Here is a 16,007-nt window from a genome sequence, read left to right as displayed (position 1 = left end):
CGCTGAGGGAGGCACGGGAGCGGCGCTGAGGGAGCGGCGCTGAGGGCGGGACGGGAGCGGCGCTGAGGGAGGCGGGGCGAGCGCTGAGGGCGGGAGCGAGCGCTGAGGGAGGGACGGGAGTGGCGCTGAGGGAGCGGCGCTGAGGGCGGGCTGGGAGCGAGCGCTGAGGGCGGGCGGAAGCGGCGCTGAGGGAGGGAGCGCTGAGGGCGGGACGGGAGTGGCGCTGAGGGAGCGAGCGCTGAGGGCGGCCCCCACAGGCACAGCAAGCGAACGGCACCAGGCGGTATGGTAAAATAAATAGCGTTTATTGAAAGGTCATTCCTTTAAAATGAGAACAGAAAACATTCCAAAATATTATATTAAAAAGATAGTGTCTCACATTAACTAAAAGCGGACCAATGCAGATTTCAAACAATAAAAGTTTTGTACAAGAAATCCTTAATCACAATCTTTAAATAAAGGACTGGGTTAGTAGCCTACAGGGACACACGGTTGTCTGATACACATGGTCCCAAGAGTTCAGGTAAGACAGAGAAAATGAGAAATTAAGGGGTACTGACACACTATTGCCAACCAATAATTTAACTCTGAAATATTCACATTTTAAAACACATAGACCAGTAGTTAAGATGTTCATGCAAGAATAAAACACAAATAATAATGACTTAAAATGTTAAAAAACCCAAAAAGGCCCCTCCACAGCAGCAAGGCTGGTGCCCCAGCAGTGCTGTGTCTGCTGGCTCCTTCCCACCCCAAGTGTTTATTCAGAGCTCTTTTATCAGTTTGTTATCTCCGAACCATTTTATGATCAGTTATCCAGTGTTCAACTGCTCTTTCTACTTCAGAACAGCATAAATAGCAAACCCTCACCTCTAAAAATATTTAGAAGACTGATTTCAAACCCATGCCATATTGTCTTTTCCTATGCACTATTTCAACATACTTCCCTACATAATTCTTTTTTAAATCCGAAGCAAATGAAAGGCATTGAAAACATAAAACCATACATTTTCCCTCTCTCATGATTCTTATAGCATAATTCATAAAAACAGTACAAAAGGGTTTCAGTTCTGATCACATTTTACCCAAACTCCCTGAAAAAATAGGGATGTAACAAATCCCAACAACCCTGAAGCTGTAGGAGTGTTACCTTTTTTGAACAGCTCCAACACAGTGTAAATCAGCTGAATTTCCAAGTTTTGGAAACATTAAGCCTCAGACCACAAGCACCCATTACACAGACCACAGTTCCAGGGTGCCAGTCAGCTGCTCAGGTTTTAGAAGCTGCAAATGCTTCTGCTGTTATCTTCTTGTTCTGGGAGTTTCAGGAAGTCAAGTTCTTTTGGCTTGTGTGGTTTTCAAGGTTACTTCTGTGCTTCTGTTATTTTTCTGATTAGGAACATCTTGTCACGACTCTCCTGGAGAGACAGAAGAACAAGAATGCTCCACGTGAACAGTGTTAATACAAGTCATCTACAACAGCTCATTTCTTCATTAGAAATAGTGCACTCACCACATTGTACTCCCCCAGCACACTCTCCACTGCCTGAACAATTTCAAGCTCACAATGGCCTTGACTTCATTTATCTCACCTCAGGTTGCACACAAACAGTTCTGCATTGAGCCTGGTAAAAACATCTCACACACCTCAAAATTTAAAACCATGCTTCCAGGAAGCTGAACAAGAGCAAGCAAACAAAAATAAAAATCATGCAAGAATGTTTAGAATTCCCAGGTGATTTGTGAGCCCTTCAAAAAGCAGGAAGGCTTTTGTTCCTAAATTCCTCACTCCTGAAAAAGCTCCCCCCAGTAAGTGTTTTTCTGCACACAGGCTGTTAAATGCCAGATCTGAAAGAAGCACATATCCAGAAATGGGCTATTTCATAAGAAAGTGAGAAGTCTCACTGCTGAGGCTGTCCTGACTCCAGCAGTTTGTCAGATCACAGCACACAAATGCTGCCAAACCTGGCAGTGGCTTTGGGTGGCCACAAAGCAGCATTTCTGCACTGGCACCCTTCTCCAAAGGGCTCTTAGTGCTGACTTGTTCCACTTTCAGTACCTGCTCAAGCACTTCTGGGCCTACACTCAAGAACAAGACCAAAAAGATGCAGCAGAAATACAGACCTGGAGGGCAAGGTAAGGAGTTGGGTGCCTGTTTGTGAGGGCAGAGAAGCAAACAGAAGTGGAGGTTGTGCAAGATGGTGGAGAGGACAGGAAACACAGGATTCAGGTTCTTTGGCAGAAAAAAAAATGCATATAATTGGATTTAAATAAGGCAACAGATGAAAAAACAGGGACACAGCTTCTCAGGGGCACATCTCTTGCATGTGTGTTGCCTGATATAACCAGACCTTGTTGCAGTTGCAGCTGGTACCCAAGAAAATCAATTCCACTGAGAAATAGCACAATGCTTTGGTTATTTTTTCTGGGTAATTTGTAAAACATTCTTTACTGCCTGTTGCAAACACCAAATATCCAGGAGACTATGAAAACCAATATTCCTCTCATTTCGGTACCCCTAAAGTTCTCTTTGTTGTGTGAGTCAAGTGTTGGGTCAGATCTTACCAAAACCAGTTGTTCTCTCAGCTGTTCAACCACTCGTTTGTGTGCTCGAGCCAAGGCAATAACATAGAACATAATGATGCTGTAAACAACAAACAAAACCAGAGAACATAATGATGCTGTAAACAACAAACAAAAACAGAGAACATAATGATACTGCAAACAACAAACAAAAAGGGAGGACTTGAGATTTCCTATGTATGTAATAACAAGCTCAGTTCAGGAGAACACATAAATGTGTGCTACAAAAGGAAGGGCTGGGTGGAGTCCTAAATAAGCCACATGGTTTTTAAGCATTGAAGTTTTAGAAAGCATCAGGTAATACGGCTCCAAAATTTGCAAACAGTTTAGTTAAACTGAAATGCAAAAAACTCCATTTAAACTTAAGAAAAACACCCCTTTTTATTGGAAGACTGACCAGACCCTGGAACAGTGTTGCAGAGTGTCTGCATCTTTGGAGATACCGAAAATCTAACTGGGTATGGTTCCTGCTCTACTTGATCCTGTTTTAAACAGGGTCTCTCTACAGGTGGCATCCAACCTTAAAAATTCTATTATTCTACAATGAATTTTATCTTACAGAATGACTGTTTTGGGAGTTTTGTTTTTTCAGACTAGGGTTTGTGCATGGGAGTAGTGATCCTAGGGCTTACAGTACTAAAAATTTGCAGAGGATTCACAGTTAACATTTTTGAGAAGGACATTGTTGAATATGGGATGTGCAAGAGGAAATGGAAGCTGATGAGTGTGAACACATTGGCAAAGACATAAGGGCTGAGGATTCCTATGGGTTTTGATGCTTTTGACTGCAAATGGAAAATCTGGCCTAATAGATGCTTGGTGTGAGTTCAGTAAGCAAGGAAATTAAGATGCATAAGGGAATCAAATCTCCACAGTACTCACCAAAGGATCACAAAAAAAGGCACTGCAAAGGCTTCTGATGAAATGCCAAAAAGGAACTGCTGCAGACCTGTTGGAAACTGAAGTATTGTATCTGGAATAACTTCCCACGAAGTGTTGAAATTCCTGAATGGCCCACATGCCTTGGAAGAGGGGATACTGTCAAAGAAGCAGAACAGAAGGATGTTACACCAAAATGTAAAGATAAAATAATCCAGCAGAAACCCAGCACCAGTTTGGTGATGCAGTAAAAGTGTCCTATGTCTATAAAACTGTAATTTTTGTTTATATGAACTAGGCTATAAGTTTATGTGTTATACCCTATAGATTTTATTCCATTCATCATTCTAAAGTTGTGTGTCTGCTTTTACAGAACTGACAAGCTTTGAATAAGTGTCAGCATCACAGAACTTAAAATTGTCACTTACCGTGCTATGCTGAACCCTAGAGGGACAAAAGCCAAGAGGAGCCCAATCAACAGCACCACCAGGAAGAAAAAGTTGGAACTTGATGCCCTTATAGGCCTTGCTGCAGGTTTACGTGTGTGTATCAAAACAATCTGAAGAGGGAAGGTGAGTAAAACTGTTATCAGTACATCTATCTAGATATACACCCAAATATACTTCCCCCAGCAACTGAATTTTCCATTCTCTAACATGCCACCAGCCACCACACAACCACCTCCTTTGATATGTATGGGCTGAGAAGGGCTAAGAGAAGATTGCCTCACATTTTGGTATAAGTCAGCGTCTCCTAATTTGTGTAAGAATTTGATCCAGAGGACCTCATGCACGTGCACAGAGTCAACAGCACCAATCGTGTGGTGTATTATCCATGGCACTGCCTTTGGCTTTGTTCAGCCACATCTTCTCTGGATACATCCCCTCTTGCAAGACCTAAAGTATCAGCAAGAATTGGAGGCACAGGAGGAGCTGAGCAAAACTTTTGATAGTCAGAAATCACATAAACATCTATCCCAGCTTGGATTTTCCATTTTGTGCCCAAATTTTTAGCAGTTTTGCAAAATTTTGTCCAAGTTTTAAGCTGTGTTGCTAGTAAATAGATTACTGCAGGAAAGTCTTATAAACTAGCTTTGTTACATAAAAAGCTTTTCTTTTAAAAAAAGGCAAATAATTTGAGAAGTAGTAATTGAAATGTGGCTTTGCTTGATTTCAAAGCAAAATTCTACTGTCTGTTAAAAGCACAAAACCTTATTGAAAATGGAATATCATTGGCTCATTCCATACACTGCATCTACATGTGGCTTTGGGTTTTTTGTTGGTTTTAAATCACCTGCATATCTATATGCCTGCATTACAAAAACCACAGAGATGTACTCGATTCTTTATCAAGCACATGCCCTCATTACCTTTTTGACGTAGAAGATGATGAAGTATTTTATAGTTGCTATTGCAGGGAGAAGTGGTGAAAAGAAGGTTCCAATGAAGCAAATAGTCTGCCCATAAATGATTTCCAGGACATTGTCAGAAATTTCAAATTCTTTATGTCCAAACCACTGAACAAGCTTGCAAGAGCAATGAGTAACTAACAACCTGAAACCAAAGAATATTTTTAGTCCAAAACTGAAGTTGTAGAATTTAGATGCATTCTAACACATTTGAAACGCACACAACTTAGCATTGAAGCATTAGACAATATAACAGAAAAGGTCTGAAGAAAAAAGCTCTCAAATACCAAAACCTATACAGCCATTTGAATATCAAACAGGTGCTCAAACCACCAGAAACATGCTTATGCTTTATTTTAAAACTAGTAATTTGGTTGGCAATATGGGGGATTTAAAGCAGAAAAAAGAAAATGTGTTTCATATGTCATTTGTAAAAATATGCTCAAAAAGCAGAGATACATACTTTCTGGGGAAGTCTGCAAACAGGGCCACAGCAAGAATTACAATAAAATCAAATATCATCAGTTTGTACATTTCTTGCCCAACATCAGATTCCCAGCACTATAAAAACAAGTTAGGAAAAACAAGATTAGCAGTCTAAATAAACAAGTGAAAAATCTGTCTATCACTAAAGCAATAATCATCTCAGTTAACACCATGAAGGTTCAAATGCTATTAACTCCAATTTTTAAAATATTCAATTGTTTCAAAGTTCTCGTGCTAAACTTTTCACTTTTTTTTTTTGTTTGTTTGGTTTTGGGGTTTTTCTGTGAGGTGGGGTAGGGGGGATGTGGCTGGGTGTGTTTGGTTTGGTTTTGGTGGCTGGGGAGTTTTTTTGGGGTGTTTTTTTTTTTCTTTTGAGGAAAACCCATTTGCCTTTATGCCACAAAAGGCAGTAGCACAACATCTCCAAAACACAGCTACCTCAGACAATCCCCATGGGGGACAAAAGTTTGTGCTAAGGAATCATCTGCCACTGGACTAACTCTAATCAGAGTTTTAGACAAGCAAAGGATAGATGTGTAACAACTGCACTGGTTTGCACTGAGCAGTGGGAATCAACACCAGGTATAGCATGAACAGCAACCCCAGGGCTCCCACTGAACACCTCTAGACAAGCAACTCTCATGGAAAACAAATCTTCCCTTCACAAGCTCAGATGATTAAACACCAAGATAAATCTGCTTACAGGATAGAGTTTGTAATTGTATCCACAGGGCTTACACTTGTCACTGCCACAGTCGGAGATCTGACTCCACAGTGAGAACAAGAGAACGCCAATATTGGCCAACCGCACGAAGACACACCTGCAAGAAAGGCAAAACCTAACTCCAAATGTGCCAAAAACCAGCCATTTAACACTTGGCTTATCTTGTACAGGAGTCCAAGGAAGCCTTAAAACACAGAAGGGTCATGCAGACCTTCAAGAGGGCAGCCAGCCAGATAATGAACACATTTCTTTCCTTAGCAGCAAGTTAAAATGGCTTTTGACCTTCCCAGCTTTAGGCTACAATCTCTTGTTCCTTTTCTCAATAGTGTTCCTAGATCAGTCATTTCAGCTGCAGATCTTGATGCTGCAATGGGTTGCAATTCCCTCAGGTACCGTTCTGTGTGCAGCATTTCCATTTCATGTAGCTTCAGGCCTTCTGAAGCACTTGGCCAAATCCCAAATACAAAGCATGGACTTGCAGAGTTCAGGTGCTTCAACCCAGATCTTACTGCCTGAAGCTGCCAAACACCAGCTCTCACACTGACACATCTTTTACCCCAAAATTTTTAACTTCTGCCTTGAGTAAAGCTGTGCTTCAGTCACTGCTGTACATTCACTTTTGCTCGTTCAGGGAACTGCTGCACGTAAAGCAGTGAATCCACAGCTCTGCAGCCACAAGTTCTCTACTGACTATTTATTCAGGTTGAAGATGTCCAGACCACACAGCTAAATGGGACCAAGAAAAACACTTGCACACTGAGATGACTGCAGTGTACTGTCATCAAAACACATTGTTCCCAGATTTAAAGTTTCCAACTAAACATTGGCCAAACAATGCCTCCTTGGTTTCCAGTGCCAGCTTCTCTGCTTCTTGACGTTTCAATGTTTACAATACATACAGCCTACCAAGAACAAGTTGTTGAAACATCCAAAGCCAAAATAAAAACATCTTTACCTCAAGAGTGTCAGCTTGATTTCAAAGGCTGGTGTATACTCTTCAAATTTGATCAGAAATGCAAAGATCAGAGGAGCAATGAAGTTGGCCAGTGTGATCACCATGGAAGGCAAATACTGCACTAAGAGATTAACCTGGGAGTTTGCATTGCCAATGTCCTGCAGGAGAAGAGATGAGACAAACACAATGCTTAGAGAAACACACCTTCCTAAGCGTGCTGTCTCCAGCTACACACCAGCCTGCCTTGTCCAGGATCCAGGCAGCATCTTTTACTCGGTCTTCATCCTCCACTGATATTTGCATTGGCAACAGGAATCAACACCAGGTGTAACATGAATGGCAAATGCAGGGCTGACTCTGAATAACCCCAGACAAGCAAGTTTCATGGAAAACAAATCTCTATCCTTTATATGAGCCTGATCACTGCTATCTCTGAAGCTTCTTGCTATACACCCTTGCTTTCTCCTGCTCCTTTCATCAGGAACTCCCTCCTCCTCCAGGTAAGAGTATTTCTGTGTTTCCTTAAAGCTTCTGTTTAAAGAGGTTCAACTCACCAAGGTTTGTGTCTGACTGTTGCTAACCAGCACCAAGGCTACCAGGTTTTACAGCTATTCCAAGTGCAGACACTTTTCAATTTATTCTTACTGGTGCAAAGCAGCTCCCCTGACTTTCCTACCATCCTGACAAGCTCCTCTAACTGCTCATTAAGACAAAGTCAAGATATCAGCCCTTCTACTTAAAGCCCACAGTAAGTGAAGCTGTTCTTGAAGTTGTTCAGTGTTGTGCAGTCCTCTTCTCTGCCCTCAAATGGTATCTCTGACACATAAACTCATTTAGCCCCCATTTCCTGCTTCTGTCCCCACAATCCTGGCAGTTTACAGAAGTTCAGAGTTAGGTCCACCATGAGCACAACTTTCCTTGTTAACAGCTAAGTCCATCACACCAGGAACTTACACAGAGGAAAGAAAAATTGTGGTCCCCATTTCTACCAGACTAATCAAACCCTGGGGTTCTACAGAAAAGTCAGTTACTTTTGTGAAGCTGTCACAACCAGAAGCTTGTCTGCTTTGTTCTGCTTCTGAACCACTCTTTCCATCTGCTTGTCTTGCCAGAGGTGAAACCAACTCAACCTGATTCTTTCTGCTAGTGATGCAAGAACCTTTGCTTCTGAAAACTGCTGTGTGATCAAAGCCTTCCTGTTTCCCCACACAGGGTAACTCAAGCCACAAGACAGATCACAATCTTCACTCTGCCTTCCCCTGAAGTGCACTTTTGCAGCTGACAGCGAACCAGATCACGTGAAACTGATCATGATGAAGTTTGATTTAACCAGGTCCGTTGTCCCAGCCAGTTCACTGCTCAGACCCAGCAGACTACAGTGAGGTGAGCACAGTTACAAGGGAAGGGTAGTGAGGGGCTGCTCTTCTTGTCAGCTCCAAGGCACTCAACACTGCAGCAATGGGAGACTTTATTGGGGAGGCTTTTTTGGCACATGGTTCTTGATCTTTCCTGCTCTCATCTACTAAAAAAATTCTAAGTCTGTAGAAAGCATTTTCAGATCCCTGCATGAAAGGTGCTATATTAAGATACTTGACTCTTTCACAATAGTTCCTCTTGCTGTAATCACCAGCCTTCACCAAATCTGTCCTAGTGTCATTTCTTATACTCACATTGGAGTTTTCTTGAGAGAAGACAGTTACTCTATAAATTGAGTAAAAACATCCTGATAAAATGGCAATGACAAATATATTTATAAATATTCTCAGTGAGTAGATACGAAGCTTTTCTTCCATTCTCCTCTCAGCTATTTTTTGCTTCAGTTTTTCTTCCTGCAAGTCCATCTACAAAGAAAAGAAAAAAGAATTGCAGTTTTTTTGATGCAGCATACAACACTTAACACCATGTCTTCTACCCCTCAGAAGTGCAAATCTGTAGCCTGCTCCAGGAGAGTCACTCCAGTGCCTGCCCAAGCACACCGAACAGAGTGTCTTTTCTTTGACAAAACAGGTCCATGTAGGAATGGAACCCCCTGTGTGCTCTGCCTCCTCGACCTGAGGGCTCTGTAGCCAAAGACAGGTGTCCTGCAACCTCTCTACTGTAGCAGTAACACATTTCCTTGAGGACAGACAGTTTGCCTGTTTGTTGAGAGAGACTGATCTCAGCTTGAAACTAAACTCTGAAACGGGTAAACCAGTCACTCATCTTGTTACTTCTGCAGGCAAGTAACCAGCCCTCACCACTACGGCTCAAAATTCCTTCTACTCTTTGTGAAGGAAAACTGGGGGATGGCACTGAAAGAAGGAAGTACAGTCTTAAACAGCTTGTCATGTAAACTTGCTGTATTTCACCTTAACTGACATGAAAATACAGTGTCTCCTGTGAGGGCAATTTAACCTAGGCAAACCCACATAACACCCATATGAGAGTATCTTCTGAGGCTTTATGTCCATCAAACTAATATTAAGGGACTAGTTCTTCTAAGATGTGTGTTCTGGAGGCAAAAGTGTAGCAAGTGAAGGATGTTCTGATTCGATGATGAAAATAGATGACTGTGAACTTCATTAGAGCAGAAAGCAACTCACTGTAACTCATGAAGTCTGTAATTACTGCTTTGTGGTTTGAAGTGGAAGCATCTTCTCAAAGGTAATTTTTTCACTACACAAATCTCTGCTACCAGTGTACAGAGAGCAAAAAGAAGGTCCTTATTTTACCAAAAGAACTTTTCAGACTTTTTTCAGAGCTTTATGATTTGGGAAATCTATAGTGCATCAGCGCTTTATATGTGCATGTATGCCAAAGACACCTGGTGAGAATTTTTCAGTATCTTCTTACTGCAAAAATACTCTCAAGCAGTACAAAAAGCACCATCTGAATTTTATTTCTCCCCAAACTACTCCTAACTGCACTGCATGCTTAAACCCCAGAACACTCCAACTCATCCCTGCAGGGTATTGCCTGGAGCTGGGACAGCTCTTCCTGTCGGACTATGCAGAAACTAACACAGGAAGCAGGACTGGAGTGTGAGGAAGAGGCAGATAAGAAAAGCAGCTACAGGCTGGCGTGGGTCCCCAGTGCATGGGGGAAGGGCCAACAACATCCGTGCCAATCCTTCTCACACTGCACCAACTACCTAGAAAGCATGCAAGAGGATGTGGGCTGCACCCCCAAAACAAGCAACTGCAATCCTTCTTAACTTTATTCCCTTATCTGCAAAATTGCACACATCTCTTTTTTAGCCATCTAAGCTGTATGAAACCATAATCCCAAAAAGCAGAAGTTACTCACCTGGAGCTCATATTGCAAGCTGCGATGTTTCAGCCGGGCTGCATTTGGGTCTGTAATGCAGAAGTCCCAGCCCGCAAAGACTTTGTTACAGTAACTCTGAAATGGATCTGCATCGTGCACTAAATTGTGCTTAAAGCCTTCCACAGACCTGGAGAAAAATTTGTGAGAAAATGTATTTTATGCACAGGAAAAACACACACAAGGAACCTGGCTGATCAAAGACCCTCACAGTGAGCAAACTGTCACCTTTGCTTAGTACCAGCCAGTGTCTGGGACTCTTTCAGTGTGAGATTCTGCAGCAGCTGACCCTGACTGATACAGGTTATTCCCACCTGGACTTCACCACAGTCGCACCTTCTCACCTCACCCAGACCCAGCAAAGGAAACTGAGATGGCACAAATAAAACTCAACCAGAAACCCCTAAAACAAATCCTCCAACAAATTCAGTATAGTTGAGGGGCTTTTACTTATAGGTATGCATACATATGAAAAACTGATACTGCAAATTGTTTTCTTTTTCCCAAGCACTCCGAAGGCTACTGAGGCACTGCATCCTCAGGCAAAAGACTCCCCATTTCCACAAAAACAGCTCAAGAAAACAGTATGTTCCCTTCAAGAAGGAATACAATCTAAACTGTGCAACAAGTAACAGTAAATAAACAACACCAACATCTTTACCTCTTTACTATCCAGAGGAAACTTAAGGCAAGGTAGGCAAATGTAGCCAGCAGGTATGCGAGTGGCAAATTGTACCTCATGATACTGATCCACACAGCATCTATTGAGTAATAGCCATAAAACAAACTTGTCACTTCAAGGAATCCCTGTGAAAATGAAGTTGAAATAGAATTTGTAACAGCAGCAACAACTGCCCCATAAAATCCAACATGGCATTAAGCAAGTAAATTTTGTAAATTTAAAATGAGGGCCCCAGCAAGCTACAAGTCTGTAGCTTCTAAATACTGCCATTGCCTCTACCAAACTGTAGCGCAGGCACTGTGTGCTTAAAATCCCTCCCCTCTCCAATCAAAGAGCTGCAGGACACAGACACTGGGACCCTACACAGAGAGCACAATAGGCAGTGTGCTCCAGAATAATGAGGAACAGCAGCTGGGGAGGAGAGGCACAGGCTGCAGCACATGGCCAGACAGGCCTTGTGCTTGCTCAGTAAAAGTCAGTTTGAAAACTGCCCTTCTCAGAGATAACATACTGCAGTGATGCATATGCCTTACCATTTTTCAAAATTATCAAAGCTTCATTCCACAAGTAATTTTTTTTCTTTTAAATGTGACATGAGACACTTAATTAAAAAAACCCAACTAATTACTTACAGTGCCACTGAGCAGATCTTTGAGGTAAGTATAGAAGTACACAAGTCCCTTATTACCACTAGGTTTATAAATTGTGCAGATATCATCTGTCAAAAGAAATGTATGAAAAGTCACTCAAATGGTAATGCCCACTGAACTGCAAGATTGTGTTAATTCAAACATGCTATACTCTTATAAAAAGGGTTTTCCTTTTTTTCTGGGAGGGGGAAAAGAAGCTGATGGAAAGGGGGAATCTTACAACAGCTGTACATAGAGAAGATGTTTACCTATGCTCTTTGGAGGAATGTAAGCAATGGTACTGTTGAATAGTCCAAATGTAGGAATTATGGTGGGAAGAATAACAAAACTGAACATCAGAATAAAAATGATGAAGTTCAGCAGGACCAGAAAGCGCAGGAAGGAGAAGTAGGACTGGATGCCAGTACCAAATTTCCCTGGGAATAAAAGAAACATGTGCCAATAATTAAGATGATAAAGCCATTGAAAATACAGAGAGAGCAGATTATAAAATCAGTTTCACTGAACCAAAGAAACATTGTTAAAGCTAGTTTTAAGTACTACGGACTTTTAGCAATATAACTGAAAGGCAGGTTGGACATATTAATAATTTTTTCCAATATATTTCCTTCTATCATATAATGGATTTTACATTCAGCAATAATAAGGAAAGAAAGCAACTTCTTAAGCACATGTAGTTATATCTGAAACTATATTCACACAGGTAAAACTGCCAATAACAGAAGCAACTTTCCAGAGGAGAAATGGACATCAGACAAGAAATACCTTCTATGCTGCGAATATCACGTCGCCAAAGCACCAGGTAAGATGACAAGCCCTTGACTTCACTGAGTGCTTTTTTCAATGATTTACTGCTAGTTCTTCTCCACTTTTCCCATCTGGATAAACGTTCTGTTTCAGCCTGCTGATAGTCCCTAAGAATCCAGAAATACAGTTACTGAGCACAAGAAATAATTTTTCACTCCACGTAACAGGGCTTAGCAGGATGGAGCCTGCCCACAGCCTTCAGGGGAATAGCTACAGACACATAAGCTCTCCCCATCTGATCCTGCTGGTAATGGCAACATCAACTTAATTCAAACAGGGCAAGCTGTCTCATGAAAAACACTCACCTCTCTTGGAGAAAAAACAAATAAACAAAGAAAAAAACCCCAACAAAACAAAACAAAATTGACAACAATAGCTTTTTGAAATATTTGCTGGAAAGTGCCAATTCAATGAATTTGAGAAAATATTTTTTGCCACCACCTCTGGGGATGCACTGTTCTAATAACAAGCTGCAAACAAACACCGAGAACGTGCCACTGCCTGAAATTTTTAACCACTCACTTATGGATTTTCATACTATAGGAATACATTTGCATTTTAAAAAATGCTGCCTGGTCAGCAACAGCATCAAGGAAAATTCTGAGTGGCTCAGAGTTTTTATTTTGTTGTTTCTTTAGAAAACCTAAAAACCAGACAAAACTTCACAGAAACATGGCTTGAAAATGGACTTGTATGCAGCAAATTCTTTTCCAGCCTCTGATGCCACTGAAGAAGGGCAGCAGTTAAGTAAGTACCCATGAGGACATGATGCTGTTGTACCAAGGTTTCAGCTTTAAAAGACTTATAGTCAACCCTACTCATGTGCCCAAGGGTTGCACTGCCATGTGTGCTCTGTCTTGGCTGTTTCCTCATGGCTCGAGCATTTTGGCAGGAATTCAAATTAAACCTATACAAACAATCAAGCAGGCAGCAGATGACCTGAGCTTTAAGAGCAAATACAGCTCCTCTCAAGAGATTTCATTCTGTGGAAACTACAGGCTGCAGTTTGCAGTGTTTTAACTCTGCAGAACTGTCTGGCCCCTGCTCAGTTTGCATTGTAAATAGAAGCGTGGGCTGCACATTCATCTGAGTTACAGAAGTTGAGTGTTCAGCTCTCAGGATGTTTGTGCCAAGCACTTTGTGTTGGCAGCTGCTGCACAAATGCAGATCACCGATCTGTAGAAGCGCCAGGAAGCCCCACCAGAATCTCTCAGTGCTAACATGTGTAAACAAGCCTGGGACATGGCAATTCCACTCCTCTCTCCAGTTCCTTTTTCTTGAAGAGCTGAACTTTAGATACCCAACTTCGAATAAAAATTCAAGGTCTCGAGCACTTTACCATGACCTAGATCTTCTACTGTTTCTTGTGTATGGACTATAAACTCCAGGGTCAGGCTGTTTGCCACTGCTCTTGCAATAGAGTAGCTCTTGTTCTCCCTGGAGTACCAGACATCAATTGTACTTCCACCTCTCTTCTGGTTCATAACTAGAACTGTACCTGATTTAAAGGTGGAGCAGTAGTCTGACAGTGCATAAACCACATCCTGTATCCTCTCTCCTCAAAGCAGCTTTCAGCCCAGCAGTGAGACGTGAGACAACAAGCACTGAAATTCAGGCAGGGCAAAGCAAGGTCTTTGCAATCCCTCCCTCCGAGGGGTTACCACCCGGGGGGCAGGAACAGCCCACAGGAAAGAGTAATTTAAAAAGGAATGGGGCGGGGGGGAGAAGATAAAAAGAAGCAAAGGTCCTGGGAAGCTTCCTATGAACTGTACAGAGCCACAGCAGAGAGGGAGCGCTGCATTGTGTAAGAGCAGCTAAGCAGACTCAAGAGCAGCAGCACTCGCATAGCAGCAGGGGGAGGTGTGTGTGTTCAAGCAGATAACTCACAGTGACCCTTGAAAGCACAAAACTCTGAGGGAAAAAAAAAGTACCAAAAACACCAAACGAAAAACAGTGAGAATACGTTTGTTTGCTACAGTTAATTCCCAGTTTTGCCAAATTTCTTCCAATTCAACCTACTTCTGTCCCCGGTCAGCCACACCCTCGTGCCAGCCAAGAGCACTCGGGCACCTTCTTGTCAGAATCACATGCCACAGGGTGAAACAGATACAGCCAAACCCAGTTCTCCTTCACCCTTCCAGCGCACCTGGCTTGTGTTTAGGAAAAAGTAATTTAAAAAACCAAACCAAGGAAGAAACGCGTAAAATTAACCTTGCTCTCCTCTTCTCTGCCATGCACACCGGGCGCTCTCGGGCAGGGCGCTCAGCCGGTTCTCCTGTCTCCTGCGGCAGCGCCCGGGCCGCGTCCCCACGGCTGCCGACGGTGCCCAGCAGGGGCGGCCGGCGCTCCTGGGTGCCCCCGCGGCGCCTCCGCGCCGACTGGCAGCTGGGCAGCTCCTGCAGAAAATCCACAGGTGCAGCGCCGTGCGGCTCCTCGGCGAGCAGAGAGAGCCCTGCGAGGGAGAGACGGGCGCTGCGGGGTCCCGGCTGCCCTGGTGCCGCGATCCCCGACCGGCAGCGCCCGAGGGGCGAAGGAGGGCAGCGCCGCTCGTCCGCTCCTGTGCCATGCCGTGCCTCCATCCCCCCGCCACCTGCGGCCGTGCTGCCGCCGCCCCGCCTGCCCCACGCCCTCACCGCCGCTGTCCCGCTGCCATCCCGGCCCCGCGGCGGCCCCCAGCCCGCTCATGGCTGCGGGGGAAGCCGGAGCCCCGCGCCAGTGCTGCCGTTTCCGGGCGGCGGCTGCCGGGAGTGGGGCGAGGCTGCCCCGGGGCCGCCTTCCCCCGGCCCACGCCCGCCGGGGGCGCCCGCAGCCAACAGGATCCCATTTTGGGGCAGCTGAGTCTTTCTGTTCCTCTTAGCCCAGGCTTGTTTTAAACTCTCCGTGAAGATCCACGGCAGGATGTAAAGGCTCCTGCCATCAGCCCGCCCTCTGCGCCACAAGGGGCTCATGCGCCCCAGGTGCGGGCTGGGGGTGTTCTGGCTGCTGGGCATCTCTCACCGACGTTTGGCTTGGAAATTAGTTTAGTTTCAATGTCTTCCGTTAGTATTAATTGCCCGTAATTGCCCGACGCTTTGTCAACTCTCATTAGGTCACAAGCCCCAACTCACAGCTTGTTCTGGGGCTGGACGCAGTGGCGCAGGCTGCAGTGGAAAAAACGCAGCTTTACTCTTGAATGTGAAAACTTGGTGTGAACTGGAGCAAGTAAAGTCAGTAGATGCTGAATCTTTTTTCCATCTGAGAGCGAGGCGTGGGTTTTGTGTGAACTTGTAGAAAACGTCTCAGAGAGACTTATTTCTTGGAACAATTCTTGCCTTTTGTGTGAAAATAACAGCATGTGTGACAAATAAAGAAATGAAACCTCCAGAAGCCTTAAAAGCCTTACGTGGAGGGGAAAAAATTATTTCTAGCTTTTCTTACTTTATTCTACTGATAGTTAAAAGGTAACCAGATTTTTCTGAACCTTCTTAATGCACTTTCTGCAGTAGTTTTAAAAATAAGTCATTATTAGGCTTCAGAATGCTGAATCAGAC

The 16,007-nt window shown here is 43.5% G+C and overlaps 1 protein-coding gene across 3 annotated transcripts; it reads right to left on the bottom strand.

Annotated features, from left to right (window-relative positions):
- Positions 1–307: 307 nt before the first annotated feature.
- Positions 308–15,212, bottom strand: TMC7 (transmembrane channel like 7). Of its 3 annotated transcripts, XM_030958179.1 has the most exons (16): positions 15,111–15,212; positions 14,689–14,929; positions 12,436–12,584; positions 11,919–12,086; positions 11,653–11,738; positions 11,000–11,145; positions 10,321–10,468; positions 8,706–8,876; positions 7,036–7,193; positions 6,060–6,177; positions 5,334–5,431; positions 4,832–5,015; positions 3,891–4,021; positions 3,466–3,621; positions 2,566–2,644; positions 308–1,418 (listed from the first exon to the last, which is right to left on the bottom strand). In XM_030958179.1, the coding sequence occupies exons 1-16, from the start codon at positions 15,160–15,162 to the stop codon at positions 1,365–1,367; spliced, it is 2,139 nt and encodes a 712-aa protein (XP_030814039.1). In that variant the 5' UTR covers positions 15,163–15,212; the 3' UTR covers positions 308–1,364. The 3 variants fall into 3 exon arrangements, with proteins under 3 accessions (XP_030814039.1, XP_030814041.1, XP_030814042.1); XM_030958181.1 differs by lacking the exon at positions 14,689–14,929 and having other exon boundaries at positions 15,111–15,195; XM_030958182.1 differs by lacking the exons at positions 12,436–12,584; positions 14,689–14,929; positions 15,111–15,212 and having other exon boundaries at positions 11,000–11,099; positions 11,919–11,946.
- Between the last annotated feature and the right edge of the window lie 795 nt (positions 15,213–16,007).

This window comes from Camarhynchus parvulus, chromosome 14, assembly GCF_901933205.1.
Source record: "Camarhynchus parvulus chromosome 14, STF_HiC, whole genome shotgun sequence".
NCBI lineage: Eukaryota > Metazoa > Chordata > Aves > Passeriformes > Thraupidae > Camarhynchus > Camarhynchus parvulus.
The sequence above is the reverse complement of the archived record's forward strand: the minus strand, read 5'-3'. Positions and strand labels throughout refer to the sequence as shown.